The following is a 20,262-nucleotide window of genomic DNA, read 5'->3' on the forward strand; positions in this document are numbered from 1 at the left end:
CTGCCCAGGCTCGACTACAGCTTCCAGGCATCTGTCAGTCTGTGTACGTCTCTGTTAGTCTTCATGGAGAGTCTGTAGGTCTGTGTAGGTCTCTGTTAGTCTTCATGGAGAGTCTGTAGGTCTGTGTAGGTCTCTGTGAGTCTTCATTGAGAGAATGTAGGTCTGTGTAGGTCTCTGTTAGTCTTCATGGAGAGTTTGTAGGTCTCTGTTCAGTGTCCATGGGTCTCTGTGGGGCCTCTGTAGGTCTTTATGGGTCTGCACATGCAAGTAGACAGAGGAGTGAGAGTGTGATCAGAGGGGAGTGAGATTGTGATCAGAGAGCAGTGATCAGAGAGGAGTCAGAGCCCCAACCTGCTGTGGATTGTGTCAGCGCTGTAACTAGTTCATGTTTGAATCAGTCTCACTCTTTCCTGATACTGGGAGATATGTGATATGGTTTAAATTGTCTTGAGCATGTACTTATGCTACATGTGTACACCGTTTCCTCTAAACTAATCCTTTAATTTTGCACTCACTAGAAGTTTTTCCTCACCTTTGACATTACTTAAGTATTTTGAAAATGTCTTTTTCGTTCTCATATGACTTGCGTATACCATCATGCGTGTGTTTTAAGGAGGACCAGGCCTCAAAGCTGCTCTGTGGGGTTATAAGAACAGGAAGTGTTTTGAAAAGTGCCGTTTGAAAAGTAATGTTTTCTTTCTAAAATGATCTAAAAGATCTGTAGCGTATCCGGGCTCTTTCACCTTTTGAAATCTGATCTATAAAGTCTCGTCTGCATTGCCTCTCTTTGATTTCTGAGGTGAATCAAAACAAAGCAAAAGTCTTGCCCTTTGAACCTGAAACCTCTGCTCAAGTAAACAGATCAGACAGACATTTTCTGCATTTGACTTAGTTATTTATCAGTATGATAGTGTGCATGCACTACATTCATGTGCCTTGAAGAGTGAGAGTGATACAGTGTGATACAGCGTGATACAAAGTGATATAGTGTGATACAGTGTGAGTATGAGGTTGATCCTGTCGGTTCCTCCCTCGTTAGTGGCGTATGGGAGTGTATACCTTAAGGGAAAATTTTATGTAAGACCCTTATTAAGAGAATGTTTGGGTGTATTTGTTCCACAGATCTGCTGCCACTTGATCTCCTGCAACGGGTCCTTCCGGCTGGAGGGGGAGTGCAGGGGCGCGTGCGGATGGTGCAGTCCCAGGGCTCCCGGGGCGTGGCGTTTGCCGGCCCTCCAAACAGGCTGAGCTTCCCAGCAGCTCAGCTCTTCACCCACTGCCACTCCTTCCCTGCCGAATTTTCCATCGTTCTTACCCTGAAGATTCCACGATTGCTCCGTAATGTGAGAGAATGACACACACACACACACACACACACACACATACGTAGAGCAAGAAAGATTCTCTCTCACAATTGAGAACTGTTTGTTTGACTGATTTTGTGTGTGTCTGACTGGCCAGTCATGGCTACCCTAATAAAGCTGTGTAGTGTGTGTGATTGTGTGTGTCTGCATGCTCCTCCCTGCACCCTAGAGTTTTCTAGTTCAGAGTACGCTCTCTGTGTGTGTGTGTCAGTGGTTGAGGTTTCTTGTTGTGAGTATGCTGTGTATGATTGGTTGCTGCTTCTCACCAGAATGTGATTGAATGTAAAAGTTGTATGTGTTATAAATAGAACTTCGTTCATGCCAGACGTGTGTGTGCAGAAGACTGCCTGTCTGTGCTAGAGTGCTAATCTGAGTGTGTGTTTGAGTGTGTGCAGAAGGATGAGTATATCTTCACTCTCCTCCGAGGCAAGTCAGATCAGCTTTTGGTAGGCATGCGACTGTCCTACGACAAACTCCACTTCCTGCAGCAGACGCAGGGCACCACCAGGCGGGTGACGTTCAGGGCCGTGGGTGTGGCAGATGGTCACTGGCATACGCTGGTCCTGGCAGTGACAGGACGCTATGCCATACTCACCCTGGACTGCAACGCTCCCCTCGAGCTGTAAGTTGTTCCTACAACTGGACTAGAGTGATGGTTTCGTCTGTCTGGTGTTTGAGTTCAGACATTTATTCTGTTTTATGTTTATCCTTTAAACCCAGGCAGATGGAGAAACCTTTTCCTGAGGATTTAGACACTAAAGGCTCCACATTCTTCATAGGCAGCAGAAGAAGATGGAACGGTTTGTTCTCTGTAAGGGTTAATGTTAGGGTTAGGGTTAGGGTTAAAGTTAGTGTTAGGGCTAGGGATAGAGTTAGGGTCAGTGTTAGGGTTAGGGTTAAAGTTATGGTTAAAGTTAGGGTTAGGGTTATGGTTAAAGTAAGTGTTAAAGTTAGTGTTAGGGTTAGAGTTAGGGTTAGGGTTAGGGTTAGAGTTAGGGTTAAAGTTAGGGTTAGGGTTAGGGTTAGGGTTATGTATGATTTAAATGAGTTTTGTTACTGTGACCTTATGTTTTGTTACATAATGTGTAGCCATCTTGGCTCAGACTTTCAAAAAATGTGTTTGTGTCAACAGTACAAATGTAGTTCCATCTGCTTAAACATTTCCACTGGAAAGGATCCAGTTGCTACATGTGCAGCCAGAACTCAGAGTTTTACAAATGTACTGCCTTGCACACAGATGACATTTTCAAACTTTAACTAATTTTTAATATGTGTATTGTATTTACTAACCGTGTATGTATGTTATTGTGACATCACATTTGCTCTTCTGTCTCTGGTTTGTAGGGTCTGATGAGACAACTGGTTCTGTGGCCTGGTTCTGACGCTTCAACACGACTCTGCCCTGCCTCTGACCCAAGACTGTCTGTGCTCCTGGTCCCACAGGTTCTGTTATACCTATCAATCAAACCACCTGCCAATCAGCTTCCCCTTTACCCCTACGGTAATAATTTGGACTCAAAATTCTAGACACAAGGTGCTGTCTTAAAACATGAAACACATGTAACACAATGAACACACATAACACACTGAATACATGTAGTACATGTAACACATTGAACACATGTAACACATGTAGCAAACTGAACACGTAGCACATCTAACACATTGAACACAAGTAGCGCATGTAACACACTGAACACAAGCAGCGCATGTAACACACTGAACACATGTAGTACATATAACACACTGAACACATGTAACACACTAAACACATGTAACACAGTGAACACATGTATCACATGTAACACACTAAACACATGTAACACACTGAACACATGTAGCACATGTAACACACTGAACACACATAGCACATGTAACACTCTGAACACATGTACCACATAACAAACTGAACACATGTAGCACATGTAACACACTGAACACATTTAACACATTGAACACATGTAACACACGTAACACACGTAACACACTAAACACATGTAGCATATTTGTTACACATTAAAATCAGAGGGGTTGCTACCCTTGCTTCATTTTTCTTATGTGTTATGGCGAGGGGAGGGATGTTACAGTGATGGCGAGGGGAGGGGTGTTACGGTGATGGGGAGGGGAGGGGTGTTACGGTGATGGCAAGGGGAGGGGTGTTACATCAGGTACAAACCCAGAGTCAAGATCTCATTATTTTGCTGCAGCCACTCAGAGATTCCAAACACAATAATTCCAACAGACTGAGTGGTTTAGACCTGTGTGGGGCTGCAGAGATTACTGTGTCTGGAGGTTTGTGCTCTCTTTCAGTGACACCCAGCAGTCTAGCGGCAAGCAGAAACACTTCTGCGGCTCTTCTAAGTGGTTCTTATTGGTGAAGTTTGAGACTTTGGGACTTTGAACAGATAAATATAATTTGTAAAATTCATGCAGAACATTTTCACATCAAAATTTTCTGGATGAATGCTAAGGCACTGACATTTGGCCAGCAGGGTCATGAGCAGGGGTAACCCTAACTCTAACCTTAACCCCAGCAGGAGGTCAATATTCTACTATTACTTTCATCACAGCAGACCTGCTGTCACCAGTAGCTCAAAGGTGAGGATTAAAAGGATTTATTTTCTCCTTCTCCATCCTCCCTCTCTCTCTCCCTCCCTTGCTCCCTCCTGTTCCCCCGTTTCTAGAGGCTGAGGTGCGGATTTCACTGCGGACGCCCCCCATCTGTGGTAGCACAGAGGAGGGTCAGCTGTGGTTGAGCCCCCTGCAGAGAGCTCTGTACCTCTGTGATGGCATCATGTGGATCACTGTGCTGCATGGTCAGCATCTCCTACACACACACACATACACACACACACACCCACAGACACACACTCGCGCACACACACACAGACACGCACATGTGCGCACACACACACACATACACACACTGTCTCTGTGTAACAGGTACATTCTCCACAGAGAAAGAAAGGCTGGACTACCTGGAGGATCACCAGGACGTCTTCACCAGCTCCGAGACGTTCGACGTCGAGGTGTTCCACATCCCGTTTCAGGGTATTTTCATTGCTACAGCCAACCGTGACTCCAGCCTTGGATCGGCCATCTACAGGTGGACCAACGGCAGGTTTGAGCAGTACCAGAACATCAGAACATACAACGCGCAGGCCTGGAAGTTCTTTACGGTGGGCAACAAGGTTTGTGTCCTCCTTTCATCTGACTGTACAGTGGGAGATCAACAGGGAGAGAGAAACAGGGAGAGAGAAACAGGGAGAGATAAACAGGGTGAGAAACGGTGAAACAACAACACAGCATCTGTCATATACTTCCTATTATACACGCTCTGATGAGGTTGGTGCAGGTTTGATGTGCTGTAGATAAAACACAAGCCCTCTGCTCCTCTGCTCCTCACAGATCCAGCTGTTGGGAGATGCTGTTTGATGTGATTTATTCAGCAGCAAAGGGAGAAACTTTATTTATTGTCATAAATCACATGAGTAAAAGCAGAGGGGGGAATGTTGTGTGATGTTGAATGGAGGGTGCGCTGGTCTACAAGCCTCACATCACCTGGTAACAGGATTTATATCACAGCTGCTGGCAGAGGCAGTAAACCTTCATGTACCTGAGACTTTAGACTGCAGATGAGATGTCCAATTAAAGCAAAAAAGAGGAGGGAAGCATAAGGGCAACTATGGGTATTAACAATTGTCATCAGACACCCTCCATTAAACTCCCACCACTAAACACCTTCACTGAACACCTTTCACTAAACACCCTTCACTAAACAACCTCCATTACACACCTTCAATAACCACCTTTCAATAAACAACCTCCACTAAACACCCTTCACTAAACACCTTCACTAAACACCCTTCGTCAAACACCCTTCACTAAACACCTTTTACTAAACACCCTTCACCAAACACCCTTCACTAAACACCCTTAAATAAACACCCTTCACTAAACATCCTTCATTAAACACCCTTCACCATACACCCTTCACTAAACACCCTTCACCAAACACCCTTCCTCAGCCGTCATCTACAGGTGGATAGGAACTCAGATCTGGAGGAAGTAGAAGTACTCTAACCTTAACTTTGACCTTACTGAACACAGGAGCTCCGTGTATCCTCAAACTGTCATCAGTGATAGTGCTACACTAAAAAACAAAGCATGTGTAAAACCCATGTGAATGAGTCCTATTCCAGGCCAAGTGTGTAATTGTGTCCTGTTTCAGGCCTGTGTCCATTGTATCCTGTTGCAGGCCCTGTGTAATTGTGTCCCGTTCCAGGCTCGTGTATAATTGTATCCTGTTCCTGGCCCATGTGTAATTGTGTCCTGTTCCAGGCCCGTGTGTAAATATATTCTATTCCAGGCCTGTGTGTAATAGTGTCCTGTCCCATGTGTAACTGCCAGTGTTCTGCTGTGCTAGAGCTTCCTGGTTGTTGCCAACTCCAGAGCAGCCAGCCCTGGTGAGCGGGAGTTCTCCGTCATCTATAAGTGGAGTGAGCGTAAGCTGAGGTTTGTGGCCTACCAGATGCTGCACACCTACAGCGCTCGTGACTGGGAAGCCTTCCATATCCACCATGAGGCCTTCCTCGCAGTGGCCAATCACAGGCAAGGTGAGGCCCACTCACGTGCTCTCTTTACACTGGCCCACTCACGTGCTCTCTTTACACTGGCTTTGTGTTGTGTATCTCCCATCACTGACGTAGCATGTAGTGCATATGAAGTGTAGTTTTGCTCTCGTACAAAAGTCTTTAATTAATTTTAGGAGACTGCTGACCCAAATGCATTTACCACAAACTGAACGCGCATTGAATGAGCACCAAACAGCTTTGTCCTGCGCATCACCTGTTCTGAGCACAAACGATGTCTCTGACTCTCCTTTTGCCTTATGAAAAGGCAAAAGTGAAATCACCTCACTCTTCAGCGAGTGCTATGCCATTCATCAGGTCCTCTGGGCTGCTGTGTGTGTGTGTGTGTGTGTGTGTGTGTGTGTGTTTGTGTGTGCGTGTGCGTTTGTGTGTGCGTGTGTGCGTGTGTGAACATGAAAGGCCCAGAAGGGGCCCTAACACCTGCACCAGCTGCAGCACTGACAGAATCCTGGGCTGTCCACACAGATGCCTGAGTGTAAACAAGCCATCCAACAGTAGGGAGTCAGTAATGACAGTTAGGAGAGGACCATCTCTGTTAGTTCAGTTACAGAGGAGGTCTCCTGGTGTCAGGGGAGGGTATGTCCTATCATATTCTGAGACTTTATATAAAGACTAATATACTACTATTACTATTATTACTACTATAATTCTTTTAAAAATATTTATTACATTTATTATTATTACCACACACACACACACACACACACACACACACACACACACACGCGCGCGCGCACACACACACACACACACACACTTTTATTTATTTATTTATGTATTTTTAAGGGGAAATGAACCACAATATTGACAGTGTGATCTACAAGTGGAACCCAAACACCAAGATGTTTGAAGTGAATCAGACCATCGCCACATCCGGAGCATATGACTGGGAATTCTTCACTATCGGGCCATACTACTTCCTGGTGGTCGCTAACACCTTTAATGGAAAGTCCACAGACATCAACTCCGCCATCTACATCTGGACTGGAGGGTCCTTTCAGACACTCCAGCTCATTACGGTAACTCATCTGCCACAGAGAATGTCAGAGAGAAAGTGGAGTTGGATTTCCACACCAATCCCTTGCAACAAAACCCCATATATCAGCCATTTCCCCTTTTTGTGTAATCAGTTATTTTAGTTTTTGATTTTGTACTTTTACATTAATTTACATTAACTTTAATTTGATTGTAACATCATTATCTAACAATTTTGGTGAGCAAAATAGTGAATTCCGGGCCTCTTTTTGTAATAGTCTACTAGTTTAATCTAGTAACCAACATTCAAACTTGGAAAAGTCCATAAAATCATGATGAAAAGTTTCAACATGACCCAGGGTTTCCTCAGAAGACATACATGACAGGGGTTTGGGAAGCTTCAAAGAGTTTATTGTTTGTAATTTCTATAACACAACAATAAATGAATATCACAGAATGTGCTATGGGATGATTAGAACAGGTCTTAAAGGTGGGGGAAAGCTTAATAAAACCCCCCAGACATGAAATTCAAAGGAACCATTATGACAAGTCTTATGGGTGGGGTGAATCAGGGGACAGATTCTCCCCCTGGCAAGGACACATATTATACCCTTCACACACTCATAACACCAGGATATAAACACAGAGGATACAGACATTAGCGGAAAGAACGTTTATTTCCCTTCATAACATTTAATGACCACAGTGAAACTGTCATATTCAGGTTAATGTGGAAACTCAAATATTAATATTAGTATCACATATATTCAAAACAACTCAGAACCTCAAAAAGAAAAAAGGTATTTAAACATGTATGTATTTAAACATTTTTCTGGGTTTTACCATTAGCAATATCATGTGTAGTTTTTGTTGTATCCAGGTTAAATACACCCAATTAACTAACCCTAATGCAATTTTTTAGGTTTCATGAAAAAGCTGATAAAATTCAGCACCTACATAACTGCATTATAAGCAGGTAATGATCCAGGCCTCCATATAGCACGTATTGTAGGGTTTCCATGAATAGGTCTTCCCCGAACAGTGGAGTGGGCATGTGTTGAAACACAACTACACCCTTTAATTTGTGAAAGGTATAACTACTATTAAAGAGTACAGGTGAAACCAGTTAGCACGTGTTCATGTCAGCTGAAACATCACAATCCTTGCAGGCTTATGAGTCATGGTTCAGAGGGGTTTTCCAAGGTTGCTATTTCTGATAATACAAGATTTCCTTGTGATTAATTCTGTTGGGCAGAAACATGTTATCCTAACACACTGTGCTTTTCCAAGGCACTTTATCAGTTGAGTGAGAATATCTCTGACTGCTGTGAGTGTGTTACCAGACCTTTGGGGCAGTAGACTGGGAGATGTTCCAGATCGGGGGCAGAGTCTTCCTGGCTGTAGCTAACAGTCAGCAGCTGGACGATGCAGGTTCGGTTCTCTACACCATCAACTCCACTATCTATGAACTCAATATCACCTCTCAGAGGTTTGTGAAATTCCAGGACATCACAACGAGCAGGTAGAGTGAAGCTAGCTTACCATGCCCTTCAAGACTGTTCTCTACACTTCACTAACACTGTGCATTAACACTGTTTTTTCATCTTTGCCTTTGCCAGTGCTCTGGACTGGGAGTTTTTCACTGTGGGTGATGATAAATTCTTGGTGGTAGCCAACTCCTATGATGGGAAGTCCTATTCACTGAACAGTGTTGTGTACAGGTGAAGTCTTTGAGCCCCTTTGGTCATGTGACAACAAAGAAACAAACAACAAATCTTAATGTTTAACTTAATGTCTCCTATACATATGATATCCTTTATCTCTCAGCAGTATATAATGACCCTGGTTTTCTAACCTTGTCATTCTATTACCCTGGTTTATTCTGTCTGGAGCAAGGAAACAGTTAAGCCAAGTTCCAAAATGCCCTCATATGAGTAAGTCATGTATAATGAGTCTGTGCGTGTGTGTGTGTGTATGTGTGTGTGTGTGTATGTGTGTGTGTGTGTGCCTGTGTGCGCGTGCGTGTGTGTGTGTGTGTGCCTGTGTGTGCGTGTCTGTGTGTGTGTGTGTATGTGTGTGTGCGTGTATGCGTGTGTGTGTGTATGTGTGTGTATGTGTGTGTGTGCGTGCATGCGTGTGTGCCTGTGTGTGTGTGCGTGTGTGTGTGTGTGTATGTGTATGTGTGTGTGCGTGCATGCGTGTGTGCCTGTGTGTGTGTGCGTGTGTGTTTGCCTGTGTGTGTGTATGTTTATGTGTGTGTGCGTGCATGCGTGTGTGCCTGTGTGTGTGTGCGTGTGTGTGTGTGTGTATGTGTGTGTGTGCGTGCGTGCTTGTGTGTGTGTGCCTGTGTGTGCGTGTGTGTATGTGTGTGTGTGTGTGCATGCGTGTGTGCCTGTGTGTGTGTGCGTGTGTGTGTGTGTGTATGTGTATGTGTGTGTGCGTGCATGTGTGTGTGCCTGTGTGTGTGTGCCTGTGTGTGTGTGCGTGTGTGTGTGTGTGCCTGTGTGTGCGTGTGTGTGTATGTTTATGTGTGTGTGCGTGCATGCGTGTGTGCCTGTGTGTGTGTGCGTGTGTGTGTGTGCGTGTGTGTGTGTATGTGTGTGTGTGTATGTGTGTGTGTGCGTGCATGCGTGTGTGTATGTGTGTGTGTTTGCAGATGGCAGGGCTATGAAAGATTTGTCCCTGTTCACAGCGTGCGTACTAACGGCTGCAGAGATTGGGAGTTCTTCCGTTCAGCAGACAGTTCCTACCTCGTGTCCTCCAGTGCTAGAACAGCCTTCTCCAAAGTCCTCAAACTGAAGACCTACTAGTGGCACTGAAACACTGACACTACACAGGCCTCATTTAACTACCTGTAAACAACATACAAACACCACAACCCAAACCTCTGCTGTTAAGGCACAAAAACACAGGCTGTCCCTAGCATACGCTTCCCTGTCTTGTGTCGAATCTCAGCTGAGGAAAGAATAGGACAGTTTGAAAAACAAATACATTTCTACATTTATCATAAAGTGTAAAGTATTGAATTAAGAATAACAATACAGTCCAATGAAATGCTAGTTTATATAATTATAATCTATTGTTTCTATAAATGCTCCAAGCAGGGATACATTTGCACATCATTTAGCAGTAACTGCTGTTAATCATATTCTCATTAATGTGTGTGGTTATATATGTACTGTTAAACATTATATTGGCAGCTATCAGGTTAAGCAATTAAGTGAAACTCCATAAACAACAAAAGCATTTATTCTTTAAATATTCTAAGTATTCAGACATGTCTGGCCCTTTATGACACTGATAATGGGTAATGTTTTCTTTAGTGTTTAATGTGTATTAATGTGTATTTTAATGTGTACACTATTTTAAAGTGAAAAAGACATTTCTTTGTATAATTATAATTTATTTTCAAGTCTTTGATATGGTTTGTGTGAGTTCCCCTCTATAATATTACTAGTGTAGTCAGAGTTTTATGTTCCCTTTGTAATGTGACTCTGAGCTGTCATAAGCTACTGGTTCCTTGACTGGTTTGTGGAACCCATCACAGAATAAAGAATATCTAGTAAAAAACAGGATGAATGAAGCCTCATTTTACTTCTCTGTTATAATTATTTTTGTTTTTGTGTCTATTGTTATTCTTATTTGTTTATTTCTCAAATTATTTTACCTTTTGGAGACGTTGAGGAAAAACATTTCATCTGATAAACTAGATGCTCTCAATCATTTTTCCTGGCAGAGGAATTTAATGAATTCTACACCAACCCTATAAAGTACTTTGGTTAAACAGCAGTCAAGACTTCCTGCTTCTGAATAATTTGACAAGGAATGCGTTTGCAGACATTTAGCTGAAACCAGTTTAGAAAGTGAGTGAGTTTATCTTTAAACCTGTCACCCTCAAAACTTTTTCTAAGGTTAGATATTTACATTTAAGACAGAGGAAGTTAGTGATTAAAGTGCTTTGTGATTAAAGTGCTTTATGATTAAAGTACATTCACTTTAATTGTGTTACCTTTAAATGTAGGTGGCAGCGATTAATAATTGATCTCTCTACATTTTTAAAAGTTTAAAAGGAGCGGTGGTGCTGGTGGAGGTGGGTGATGGTGGAGGTGGTAGTGTGTGTGTGGTGTATTTGTGTGGCAGAGTGTTGAGAACAAACTCACTGCCAAGGACTAACCCATGACACCCTAAATTGGTCTGAGGTTCAGGCACTGTGGTGCAGTCCAAAGAAGCCCAATGTTTTGGTCCTGGTAGAGGATCTGTTCTAGGGTTCTGATGCGTTGGTGCAGCAGGGACCTGTGATCCTGGACCTCCTTGCCCTACTGCAACATTTAAACTGAAGTATTCTTGCCAGTGCACCCAAAATGTGCATGCTGGAATGATGTCAGTGTTGTTTATAACACAGCTATTTAATTATGACAGCATATTAAAGCAACAGGACACACAGGATCGGGATAGTCATTATTCAGCAACACGTTAGTGGGATTGTACATATTTTGTGTGAAAAACCCCCTCCTGTTATCATGAATGTCAGTAACATTGTAATGCTGCTCCACCAGTCAAACTGAAAGGTCAGAACTGATGCATAATTACAGCGAATGACTTTGGTTCTAAGTATATACTGGGATTATGATGTCATATTAGGACTCATAGTATATACTGGGATTATGATGTCATATCAGGACTCACAGTATATACTGGGATTGCGATGTCATATCAGGACTCTAATAACAGGCAAGGCACAAACCACGTATGTGTATATCATGCATGTATCAGACCATGTATATTTATATCATGTATGTATCAGACCATGTGTGTTTATATCATGTATGTATCAGACCATGTATGCTTATATCATGTATGTTTCTATCAAGTATGTATCAACATTGTTTCCGTGCCACTGTTGCTCTTGAATTGCTCACTGGAGGCTTGGACTTGGACATTTGTAAATGTGATTTGTGACAACATCTGTTGTAAAAGGTGCTATAAAATGAATTAGATTTTGATTTTTTATGCCTATCATGTCCCCTTGCTGGTAAAATATGTGATGTAATAATAAGTTACTGCGTTTACACTGGTCAAATTTTAAAATGATTTGCAGCCAAACTCAAGTTCATTATTTCATAACAAACAATAAAAGAGTGAGAAAGTTATACATGCACGTGATCTTCCAGGAATGAAGGGCTTGTTTAAAGATGCAAAATTACACTGCAAATTACACAATTACCTATTCTGATTAAATAAGAATAGTGAATCCAGTAAATGTAAATAAAATTTTAGTTCAGCCCAATTTCCTTTCAACGATATTAACTACATTACACTTTTCTTTTCATTACACTCTGCATTCTGCATTACACTTTCCTTTTCAGATATGTTTTGGATTTGTTGGCATGAAGTCACAGCGCTGGATTTACTAAGTGCAATATTGTCTGTTTTTTAAAGCATTCATCAGATGATCTTAGTTGCTGGTTAAATATATATCCCCATTTACGTCCTAAAAAGGTTTCACTTTATACTTTTCCGCTAATTTATACACAAATATTGTAGCATTTCCTAGCGTTCAACCCAAACTGCCCATGCAAAAACTGCCAAACTGCCCTGATCAAATTAACAGGACACGCACTAAATCATATATAAGCGGTTAATGTATTAATGAGTTACATGTCAGGAAAAGAGAACACATATTAATGATAGATTAAACACCTTGATACAACAAACAAATACAAAACTATAGTGTTTATGCTACATTAAACGGACATTAGGATTCCGAACGGGGATCAGAACGTCTATTAGGATCTATTAGGAACGTCTTCTGTGCACTCCGAAAAGAACTTGTGACTTCAACCGGATGTAGTTGCTCCTGCTTACCAGTCGGGGGCGAAATAGTCCCTGGAAAAGAAACTCTTCTTCTGTGATCGCGATTCGTCTCCTTAGAAAGAGAAGACTACCTACACAATTACCTGTGTCGGCAAGGCTGAGATTCGTTTTTATAGGAAAATCAAAACACTTGTGCTGTTGTAGACAGCTAAAAATAATAATAATATTAAAAAAAACGTACTCACGATGAGCGACACTGAGAAGGATTTCGTCGATCGGGTGCGTAAATGTGTGCAGTATGTTTAGTACGACCGCAGCCTTTCATTTCCATGTCGGTTAGCTTAACTCCACTGGGCGCCATGATGGCGAGATTGGGCTCACAGACACAGATATGTGGAAACAGCTCGGGTATCGTCCTGTGTTCTCAGCGCAGGCTTGCAACAATATCTGACATTTAGTCAGCTATGTATTTGATTGGGTGGGAAGAGATGTGTAGTGTCATTAGCTACAATTCAGACCTGATGCTACACCTTTACTTGGCTATGGTTAGCTAGCCTAGCCAGCGTTAACTCTTCTGATGAAGTTGTTAGATGTGTGTACCAGAGTAGTCTTTTAGGACATCCATTGCCCTTTATACCCCAAATGTGTGTAAAGATACAGTTTATCATTGAAGGTGAATAATATACCTGCCTTTACTAGGTTACGTAACTAGTAGATTATATAGGGTAGATATTAGCTAGCTAACTACTATATTAGCTAGAATAGCCAGCTATGTAGCTAGCAATACTTGCGAGTCCTGAGCCTATCTATCTATCTATCTATCTATCTATCTATCTATCTATCTATCTATCTATCTATCTATCTATCTATCTATCTATCTATCTGAGTAGCTATCTGAGTAGCTATCTATCTGAGTAGCTATCTGAGTATCTATCTATCTATCTGTCTGAGTATCTATCTGAATGTGTGTCTAGCTAACCTAGCTCGCCACTGTATATACGACACACGCTGGGGATGTATGGTACAGAGCTATCGCTAGCTGTATTTAGTAATTGTATTTTCTCTCATCGTTACTCAGAACTGAATTGTAATGAATGTTTCGATAATACATGTTAGATACATGTTAGTGCACTAGATGTAAGACAGTGTTGTAATTTGCTAACCTGGACGTAAGATCACATTTGTTTGTGCTTCTATTTTGAACCCGAGGCTCAGGATGACTTAAGCACGGAGCAGCTGAGGCTCCTGTTAAATTGTTAAGCTTGAAAACTGGGTCTCGTGGATGTGTTGTGTAGTGCTGCATTCTTCATCCTTTTCTTTTTTTGTTAAGGTTAAGGTTGGAAGAAGAGAATGCTGGACGAAGTCAGATGAAGTTTTTAATCAAACTAATTTGAAGCTCAGATGTGTGAAGCTGAATTGTGAATGCATGCTAATTGTGAGGTGGAAAGAAGTCTCCAGATGTAGCATTTATGGGTGTGAGGGAAGAGGAATGGAGTCAGACATGAAATTGAAACTGAAGAAAGAAGAAAAGCTGTGTTTGAAGTAATGAAGTTAAGATGAGAAGTTATCTGGGATAAGATCGCAGCGCTAAGTAACTATTAGTATGTTTTGTCCCATGCGTGCATGCACATCTATCTATGATAATATTTCAAAACGTGTCATTTTCCTGATTAATACCTTGTAGTTGACTCTTTTTTTTTTAAATGGATAATGTTGATTAAAGTTATTCTAAGTTAGTCACCAAGGACACAAACTTTATTTCCCACCCGCTGAGAAGTTCATTTAGACTAGATGACCCTTTAGTGGGCTCGATCATTACGAGTAATGACCAGCAATCTAAATTCCTTGCTTAGCATTTTTAAGACCCACTGCCTGCGTGGCCTGTCTGGTACTGACTGTGTGGTACTCACTGTATGTGACTGTGCTCAATGTAGGAGTCCCGCTCAGGTTCGCGGAGTTTGAGTCCGAGAGGCTCGCACAAGTCCACCAGTCGCTCTCCGGCAGAGTCTCCGGCCCGCTCGAAGCAGGGCTCTCACCACTCCCGCTCCAAATCCCGCTCCCACTCCAGGTCCAAGTCTGGGTGAGTTTCGTTTACTGCACCAATGAAAAGTGCTGTTGTAATAAATAATGTATAAGTCAAGATTTGCATTCCAAATATTCACTGTTCATTTATGAATTTGACCACTTAGTCATGTTGCATCTCCTGGTATTAGAGCTTCCAACCACTAGGGGGCATAACGTACCAGGGATTTGGAGTTTCTGGGACAATAACCCATAATTAACACTCTGCCGGGATTGATGACCCTAGAAGTTCAAGCAAAGTTCCCACTTTAAACCACTCTGTAGTTTCTCCTGTATCTCAGCAGGAAGAACTCACAGAGAGTGTTGTGGGCCAGACTCCCCCGCAGCATACACTCTTGCAGAGTGAATAATATGTCTTGATAAGAGTCCTTTTAGTACACGGACTATAATGGTGGTCCTGGTAACTAACATATAATTTTTTTGTATTGCACTTGCTAAATTTCTCAGTAGCACTTCAACTGAAATGAGCAATTACTCACTGAGAGACGGAAAAGGTGTACACACTGTAAGAGTGACTTACATGCACACACCTGCATGCAATACACAGCAAAATTAAATTGCCCCTAACAATTTCTGCCTTATTGCAACACCAATATCTGTCTGAAGTGCAAGTCCTCTCCTACACAGTGCGTTCTTTTGTGTTAAGCCGTGGGTATAGATGCAATGCCTTGTTAGTGCTGGTATTGATCATATGTAAGATTGGACAGATAAATGGACTGATCTGTTTACTATATTCTGACTCTGTTTTACTATATTCTTATCATGCACCTCTAGGAAGAGCAAAATGACGTTGGGTTTTTTATGCATGCAAAGGCTGTATACATTTCAGAGTATTAACATTTACCATTAACCATTGTTAATGAGCACATTTCTAATGCATGTTGCCAGTCAACCTGGTTCTGATGTTTCTGAGAGTTCTTTGTCATTAAAGTTCTTCTTTTTTTAATTGTAGTGATGTCTTGCCTGTGTTTAATCAGCAGGTGGCGCTCTCTGGAGTTGCATATCGAGAAATTGTTGGACTTTTTAAAAAAATTTAAAAAAAATTTAAACAGTTTTTGATATTATTTAAGAAAATTGAGTATATAAAACCGTTAGGAGGCACTTCCTCTGAGCAGCTGAGTGAACTCCACAAATTCAGGAGTTAAAGGAGTTAAAAGGTTGTTTGGTGGTTTGGTACTGAGCAGTGTCAACGCTTGGCTCTCACTCAAGGCTGCCTTCTTTCTTTGTATCATCCACAGAGCTGTTTGGCTGAGTTTATTCTCTCTCTCTCCCTCCTTCTGTGTGTTTAGGTCTCGGTCACATCGGAGCTCTCGTCGTCGCTATTCGCGCTCTCGTTCACGGTCCCGTCGTCGGCGTTCTCGCAGCCGCTCTTGCAGTGGGGAGTCTCGACATCGTCGCAGCCACAGTCATTCGCCCATGTCCAACCGCAGACGGCACATCGGCAACCGGGTGAGAGACCACGCAAGCGCCGGGCCCCATGCAACTCAGGCAAGCGCCGGGCTCCGTGCGACTCAGGCAAGCGCCGGACACTGGGCCCCGTGCTACTAACACTTCTGGATGTAGCTTAGCTTTCTGTCTCATTAAATCACTGTTGTGACTGTCGAGATGTGTGATATCTCTCTGTTTGCTCATTTTCCTTCATGGCTGGTTGATCTCTGCTGTACCTGTCTGTGTAGGCGAACCCTGACCCGAATACGTGTCTGGGCGTCTTTGGCCTGAGTCTGTACACCACAGAGAGGGACCTGCGAGAAGTCTTCTCCAAGTATGGCCCGTTGTCCGACGTCTGCATCGTGTATGACCAGCAGTCACGCAGGTCGAGGGGATTTGCTTTTGTCTACTTTGAAAACAAGGAGGATTCACAAGAGGTGAAGAGACCTTATTGTGGGTGGGGGTGGTGGTGGTGGTGGTGGGTGTGTGGGAACTAAGGGACGATGGTTTTCTTAATATATGTAATATTAATCTTTGTTTGTAGTAAAATGTCACTGTCATTTACATGGTGAGGTGGGCTGGTGTTTACATGATGTCATGCTGTGGTGTTCTAGGCCAAAGAGAGGGCTAATGGCATGGAGTTGGATGGACGCAGAATTCGAGTGGACTTCTCCATCACGAAGAGGCCCCACACCCCCACTCCCGGCATCTACATGGGCCGTCCCACATAGTGAGTGTCTGAGGGCCCCTGTTGGCTTTGGAGTTTGGAACAAAAAAGTGGATTTAAATGCTCCTTGAGGTTATTAGGACCTGGAGTTATAGATTATTATTAGTGACGCCAGAGTGACGCCAAAGCCTCGTGTGGAGCTTGGGGCTACAGGTGGATTCTGAAGATGATTGGTCCTCACTTTGGAAAATACCTCAGCTGTGCTGTAGACCTGCCACAGTGATCCAGCCCTACCCTACACTGTGGTACAGACCTGCCACAGTGATCCAGCCCTACCCCACACTGTGGTACAGATCTGCCACAGTGGTCCAGCCCTCACGGCTTGTCTCTGCTGGGGAGCTACACACACGTTGTTTTCATTTTATATTTGGTAGTATTGCAGATTGTTTAGCTGAGTTTGTAGAAATGTGAAAATGTTAAGTATGTCTGTGTGAAGTAGTGTTGAATGTGTGTACAGTGCCTCCAAGTAGTATTCAACCCCCTGCAGATTTTGCAAATTCAACAAGTTGCAAATAATTTAGAGCCTTCAAACTTTGAACAAGAGTAGCATTTATTAACAGATGCCTAAATATTAAAAACAAAAAATACAAGTTGCTCAATTAAATTATAATACATTTGTAATAATTGACCCTAATGTCTGTTTTTTGACCCCTAGGTTTAATATTTTGTGGAATAACCCTTGTTTGCAATTGCAGCTATTAATCGTTTTTTATAAGACCTGATCAGACCGGCACAGGTCTCTGGAGTAATCTTGGTCCACTCCTCCATGCAGGTCTTCTCCAAGTTGTCTAGGTTCTTTGGGCATCTCTTGTGGACTTTGAGCTTGAGCTCCTTCCACAAGTTTTCAATTGGGTTAAGGTCAGGAGACTGACTAGGCCTTGATCTTTTCCCTCTTAAACCAGGCCTTGGTTTTCTTGGCCGTGTGCTTGGGGTCGTTGTCCTGTTGGAAGATGAAATGACGACCCATCTTAAGATCCATGATGGAGGAGTGGAGGTTTTTGGCCAAAATCTCCAGGTAGGCTGTGCTATCCATCTTCCCGTGGATGCAGACCAGATGGCTGGGCCCCTTGGCTGAGAAGCAGCCCCACAGCATTATGTTGCCACCACCATGCTTGACTGTAGGGATGGTGGTATTGGGGCCTTATGCAGTCGTATGAAGTGCCATCCTCTCGCCAAATGCCCCGGGTGTGGTCGGCACCAAAGGCCTTGATCTTGATCTCATCAGACCAGAGAACCTTAAACCAATCTGCCTCAGATTCCTCCAAGTGATCATAAGCAAACTTTAGACTGGCCTTGACATGACACTTTGAAAGTGAAGGTACCTTACGGGCTCACCTGGAGCAGAGACCTCAAAACCTCAATTACTTCTTAATACTTGAGGGAACCAAACAGAATTCTGGTGGTTTGAGGGATTGAATAATAACTGACCCTCTGGTAAGCTTTGCAAAATTAAGAAACAAAACAGTGAAATAATGTTCTTCACATGTCCAGGCCCATGTATAGTCCAAATTTCACAATGCTAAATTAAGTCCAAATGTGTAAACCTGCAAAATCTTCAGGGGGTGAAATGCTACTTGGAGGCAATGTATATGTGTGTGAGGGAGCGAGAGATGCAGTTGTGTTGATTTTTGTCTGTGTGTGTGTGATGCAGTGGTGGTGGGGGCCCCAGTATGAGCCGGCGTCGGGATTATTACGACCGTGGATATGATAGAGGCTATGATCGCTATGATGACAGAGACTACTACAGCAGATCTTATAGGTAAGATTGTGCAGGTTTGTTATGGTGGAATAACAGCATCTGTGTGTGGTCATCATGAATTTATCTTTGATGTGGCATTCATGTGTGTTTAGGGTGAAGTCGTTATTGACTGTCTGAGGGTGGTTGGAACAACACCCCCGTCAATCACAGGGCACTCAGTAAAATAATTTAAAATGTGGAGGAAATGGTGGTGAAAAGGAATTTCACCCGCTGACATCTTTGTGGTCCAACCTTTGGCAAAGTATACAGAGGAGATTTCTTTACACAATGCAGAACAGTGATTGAACAAACTCTGACTAGCCAAGCTTGCCAGCAGGGCACAGTAAGGATTGTGTTACGAGATTGCGTCATCTTGTAACAAAGGAAACGGGCTAGAATTCCAGCGAGGGATGTAGGGTGGCTGAGGAAAGTGGTTTCTGTGGGAGAGTTCCACCCTCTGGTGTGTTCAAGGGGTGTCGCAATATACCGGTACTGTCAATAACCACAATATTTAAACATTAAATGTTATTTTTAAACACATATAAGTAAATAATCTGAATAGCTAATGACTCTCGCGACATGCGCTGTATTTAACTAGTGTATACTAACTAAACAAACGTTAGGTACAACGTCATGTACGCCGAACACAAGTGTTTGTAGCTAACGGCGCTGTAGCTCAGATGCGGTTCTCCTTTAAACTCTCCTGATGGTTACACAGACCACACACAGCTGTCTGGTCAGGACAGGAACTCTGGGGTCCACATCTCTTCAAGGGGCAGTGTCCCATACACTTTTTTTGGTTCAAATTTTCTTTAGATATTGCAAGAATATTATCGTAAATTCTTTAAGCCACTATAATCTTGTATTGACATGCTGATCTAGTGACAGCCTTTGCTGACACACGATAATGTGCTTGAAGACGGAAAAAACAGTGAAGCATAATGGGTCCCTCTAGGTGGTGGGATCTTGTGCCTTGTTCCTAAGGTGAGTGGAGTGGTGCACTGATGATGATGGTGGTTTTTGGTTTTCCAGAAGAAGATCCCCTTCCCCGTACTACAGCCGAGGACCTTACCATTCGAGGTCTCGCTCTCGCTCCTACTCCCCACGTAAGTGCCTTACGTTGCCCATGTCACTAGTGCCACTGGCTAGTGCTCACAACCTTTGCACTCACCTCCTCCACCTTGTGTTGTTTTCACAGGTCACTACTGAAGCCCGAGAAGAGCTTTTGTTGGTGGGGTTTTTTAACACGTTGTTTGAGCAGTGAATGTGTCACTTGCAGCTCTGAGAAGTCGCTTTATGTAGCTCAGTTAAAGATGTTAAAACTGTCTTGTGATGTTCCAAGTTGTTTCCTTGCCTCATTTTAAAACTGATGTCTGATCTGTTTGTTATATAGTGTGCTAGAGCACCACCTCCACTCTTATGTGTTTTAAGCTGATGGTATTCTCATAATAAACCATGTTGGAGCACAGTCTAAATCTCCAG

General features: G+C 42.8%; 2 protein-coding genes across 4 annotated transcripts; both read left to right on the forward strand.

Moving 5' to 3' along the window:
- The first annotated feature begins 1,001 nt into the window (after positions 1–1,001).
- tspearb (thrombospondin-type laminin G domain and EAR repeats b) lies at positions 1,002–10,510 on the forward strand. The gene is made up of 11 exons (XM_027005645.3): positions 1,002–1,343; positions 1,760–1,986; positions 2,085–2,175; positions 2,709–2,865; positions 4,049–4,180; positions 4,323–4,555; positions 5,791–5,980; positions 6,803–7,035; positions 8,335–8,513; positions 8,611–8,712; positions 9,648–10,510. The coding sequence occupies exons 1-11, from the start codon at positions 1,098–1,100 to the stop codon at positions 9,799–9,801; spliced, it is 1,944 nt and encodes a 647-aa protein (XP_026861446.3). The 5' UTR covers positions 1,002–1,097; the 3' UTR covers positions 9,802–10,510.
- Positions 10,511–12,900: 2,390 nt separating this feature from the next.
- tra2b (transformer 2 beta homolog) lies at positions 12,901–20,248 on the forward strand. Of its 3 annotated transcripts, none has more exons than XM_027005724.3 (8): positions 12,901–13,084; positions 14,740–14,885; positions 16,177–16,402; positions 16,564–16,752; positions 16,930–17,045; positions 18,694–18,801; positions 19,813–19,886; positions 19,979–20,248. In XM_027005724.3, the coding sequence occupies exons 1-8, from the start codon at positions 13,052–13,054 to the stop codon at positions 19,987–19,989; spliced, it is 903 nt and encodes a 300-aa protein (XP_026861525.1). In that variant the 5' UTR covers positions 12,901–13,051; the 3' UTR covers positions 19,990–20,248. The 3 variants fall into 3 exon arrangements, with proteins under 3 accessions (XP_026861525.1, XP_026861526.1, XP_026861527.1); XM_027005725.3 differs by having other exon boundaries at positions 16,177–16,375; XM_027005726.3 differs by having other exon boundaries at positions 12,902–13,084; positions 16,177–16,336.
- Positions 20,249–20,262: the final 14 nt, after the last annotated feature.

This window comes from Electrophorus electricus, chromosome 4 (assembly GCF_041902795.1).
Source record: "Electrophorus electricus isolate QZ-2024a chromosome 4, ASM4190279v1, whole genome shotgun sequence".
NCBI classification, from domain to species: Eukaryota; Metazoa; Chordata; class Actinopteri; order Gymnotiformes; family Gymnotidae; genus Electrophorus; species Electrophorus electricus.